This window comes from Photinus pyralis, unplaced genomic scaffold (assembly GCF_008802855.1).
Source record: "Photinus pyralis isolate 1611_PpyrPB1 unplaced genomic scaffold, Ppyr1.3 Ppyr1.4_LG7, whole genome shotgun sequence".
NCBI classification, from domain to species: domain Eukaryota; kingdom Metazoa; phylum Arthropoda; class Insecta; order Coleoptera; family Lampyridae; genus Photinus; species Photinus pyralis.
The window spans coordinates 24,555,586-24,558,657 of NW_022170738.1; the positions used below are offsets into that span (position 1 = coordinate 24,555,586).

At 36.4% G+C, this 3,072-nt stretch overlaps 1 protein-coding gene across 1 annotated transcript; it reads left to right on the forward strand.

Moving 5' to 3' along the window:
* The first annotated feature begins 1,119 nt into the window (after nucleotides 1-1,119).
* Nucleotides 1,120-2,315, forward strand: LOC116176126 (5-hydroxytryptamine receptor 1-like). The gene has a single exon (XM_031494599.1). The coding sequence runs from the start codon at nucleotides 1,437-1,439 to the stop codon at nucleotides 2,313-2,315; it is 879 nt and encodes a 292-aa protein (XP_031350459.1). The 5' UTR covers nucleotides 1,120-1,436.
* Nucleotides 2,316-3,072: the final 757 nt, after the last annotated feature.

Here is a 3,072-nt window from a genome sequence, read left to right on the forward strand (position 1 = left end):
CATAAAGTTGCATACAAAGCCAATCTGACCCAAAAGATGGAGAATCGGAAATGTTTGGAACAAAACACCGTTTCGGGCACTCAGGTTTTCTACTTTCGAAACGCGTAGAATGTCGATTAATTGCTTCGCTGATAAAGAGATAAAGAGACGTAACTCCCTCTCCAATAAAAATAATTTAAAATGGTGCATAGTCACCATGTTGGAAGTTATAACTGCCCATTTTATGTCAAAAAGTAGTACATATTTTGTATCTTACTCCCCCCCCCCCCCCCAATTCACCAATTTAAAATTGTATCTCAAATCGTTTCCAATTTAGAAAGGGAGTAGGACTATTTACCGTTCACACTATATTTTGCTGTGGAACTAATCAGTATACCCAGTATGACCCAGACAAAGGAACAAAACGTTAAAGTCACGCAGAACTTCAGGAATGACAACTAAACATTAACACAAAATTTAGATACTTACCGTTTTACTACGACTATTACGCCTCGGTTTGCCCAAACTAACATAAAACTCAAAATTTACCGGTTCGTAGACACACGTGACGTTTTTTAAAACAATTACAATAAACTGAAATCTAAAATGAACCCCAAAGTTTCCCAAGCAATTACCGAAAACTAACATTAATCTACTCCGGAACAAATTTAATGTTAAAATAACAGAAAAAAATACGCAAATGTCATTTACTGTGTTTTTACAGCATGTTCTCTAATCGAACACACTTAAATTTATCATACCTGCATAATTTTATACAATAATACGGCTAAAAAATATTCTTAACAGATAATAATTTAAGAAAGGAAAACACCTGAAGATTATATGCAATTTAAACATCTTACCAAATTAAAAAAAGCAATTATTTTATACGCCCATTTGGTTTACATTTATTTTAATCAAGGATGAAACCTACACATGGCGGACTAAGCAAAACTACCATCAGTAGCAAATCTGTCATTCAGTTTAATTGATGCCCTTATTAAGTTCTATAAAGTTTGATTAAGTATCTGTAGCAAGGATTTGTGTTGATTAATATAAATATGCTACTTAGCTATTTTACCAGTTTCTAACACTTGTGTTTATTTTCAGATCGCAGTCCCAACATGCATCGATCAAATCTGAAAGTATCTTCGACGACTGAAAGGGACAACGTTGTTGTCGGCTGCTGGACTAATACCTAAATTAATGTTCAAAATTAGACGAAAAAACGCACAGTTATGAATAAAAAAGACACCATCAGTTCAATTTAAAAGTAAAATCAGAAAAAATACACAGATTATACTCATACATATTTATTGAAGAAGCTCCGCTATATTCACTTTCGAGGGAAAGAGTGATGCTGCATTGCCCTAGATACATTAATTATAATTGCTTAAAAGAAATGCGAGAATGGTGACAAATGTAAAAATGAACATCACCAATTAGATATTCTTCGTATGGAGCCCAATACGTCGAACGAATTTACAAACGGAACGCAGTATGTGAATGTAACCGATATCGAATTATCAATATACACGCCATTCGAATCTATCGTAATAACAATAATACTGGTAATTGTGATACTCGTAACGATAATAGGAAATATTTTGGTGTGCGTGGCTGTGTGTTTAGTGAGAAAACTAAGAAGACCTTGCAATTATTTGTTAGTGAGTTTGGCAGTTAGCGATTTGTGCGTCGCTATATTAGTTATGCCAATGGCGATGTTTTATGAGATAAAGGGTAAATGGATATTTGGGGAAATAGTTTGTAATTTGTGGGTTAGTTTCGACGTGCTTAGTTGTACAGCGTCTATTCTGAACTTGTGTATGATTAGTGTCGATCGTTATTACGCGATTACGAAACCTCTGGAGTACGGGGTGAAAAGAACGCCTAAAAGAATGTTATTCTGTGTCTTTCTAGTTTGGTTCGGTTCCGCCTGTATCTCGCTACCTCCATTACTGATACTAGGCAACGAGCACAGCATCACCGAGAACGATAAAACTAACGACGAGGTCTGCATTGTATGCCAGTCCTTCGGTTATCAACTTTACGCGACGCTCTGCAGCTTTTACATCCCTTTGGCGGTCATGATGGTCGTGTATTATAAAATATTTCGCGCCGCCAGGAGAATAGTTTTGGACGAGAAGAGGGCACAAAGTCATTTAGAGGCGCATTGTTATTTGGAAATAAGCGTCAAGAATGGAGGGGGTCCTCCCGAGAATAGGATATCCAGTCACAGCCCTTCGCCGGGAAATCTCAACAGGAGCAATCACAGATCCAGCTCGGCGAGCTCGACCACTATGGTAAATATTGCACTATGCTTATACCTATTATAATTCCACTTAATTAAAATTCCCTGTTTAGACGGACAGAGGGGATAAAATTTTAATTACGATCGTGCAAATTTCCATTAGTTGGGTATTTATTATTTTTCTTAGGGATTCTGCAAGCGTCCGTAGAAGTATCTATTTTAAAGGTTGTTTCGCGTAAAATGTGCCATGCTGTAACGGATGAAATGGTGCTATCAATGCTAGATGCATTTTGTATTGCGCCATTATCTTATTTATAGTTTCTCTGGTAATTCGTACTGGTCCAAAGCTCGTTTAGAAAGCTCGAAGGGAAAATAAAACTCGTTTTTATCTCATTAAGGTAGAGAAATGCAGGACACGTACAGAGAAAAACGAAAATGATACTTTTAATTAATGATATTTAAAGTGAAATGGAATGGTTCCATATTCAAGTAGGTACCAGTTCGTTGTCTCACTATTGATCGGTAATTTTCCATCAGGATTTTATGTGCTCATTTTATTATCCAGCAATACTGTACATTAAATACGAGTAAAGCAAATATATTAAATATCACGTCTTAATATATGAACCGGGTACGGCTGGATTAAGTTAGCACACCAGAATCGGCACTCCAATTTGTTATATCGCAAACAAAATTTTCCGTTGCAGATCCAACTTAATGCTAAAACAACATGATTCTCGTTTCTATATGGCACTAATACCACCGTTTTGTGCTTGTGCAATTTCTGCAGTTGGTCCAGTGTGCTACGTTTAGGTTTGGGTTCTCGTTCAGGTTTGGGTTCA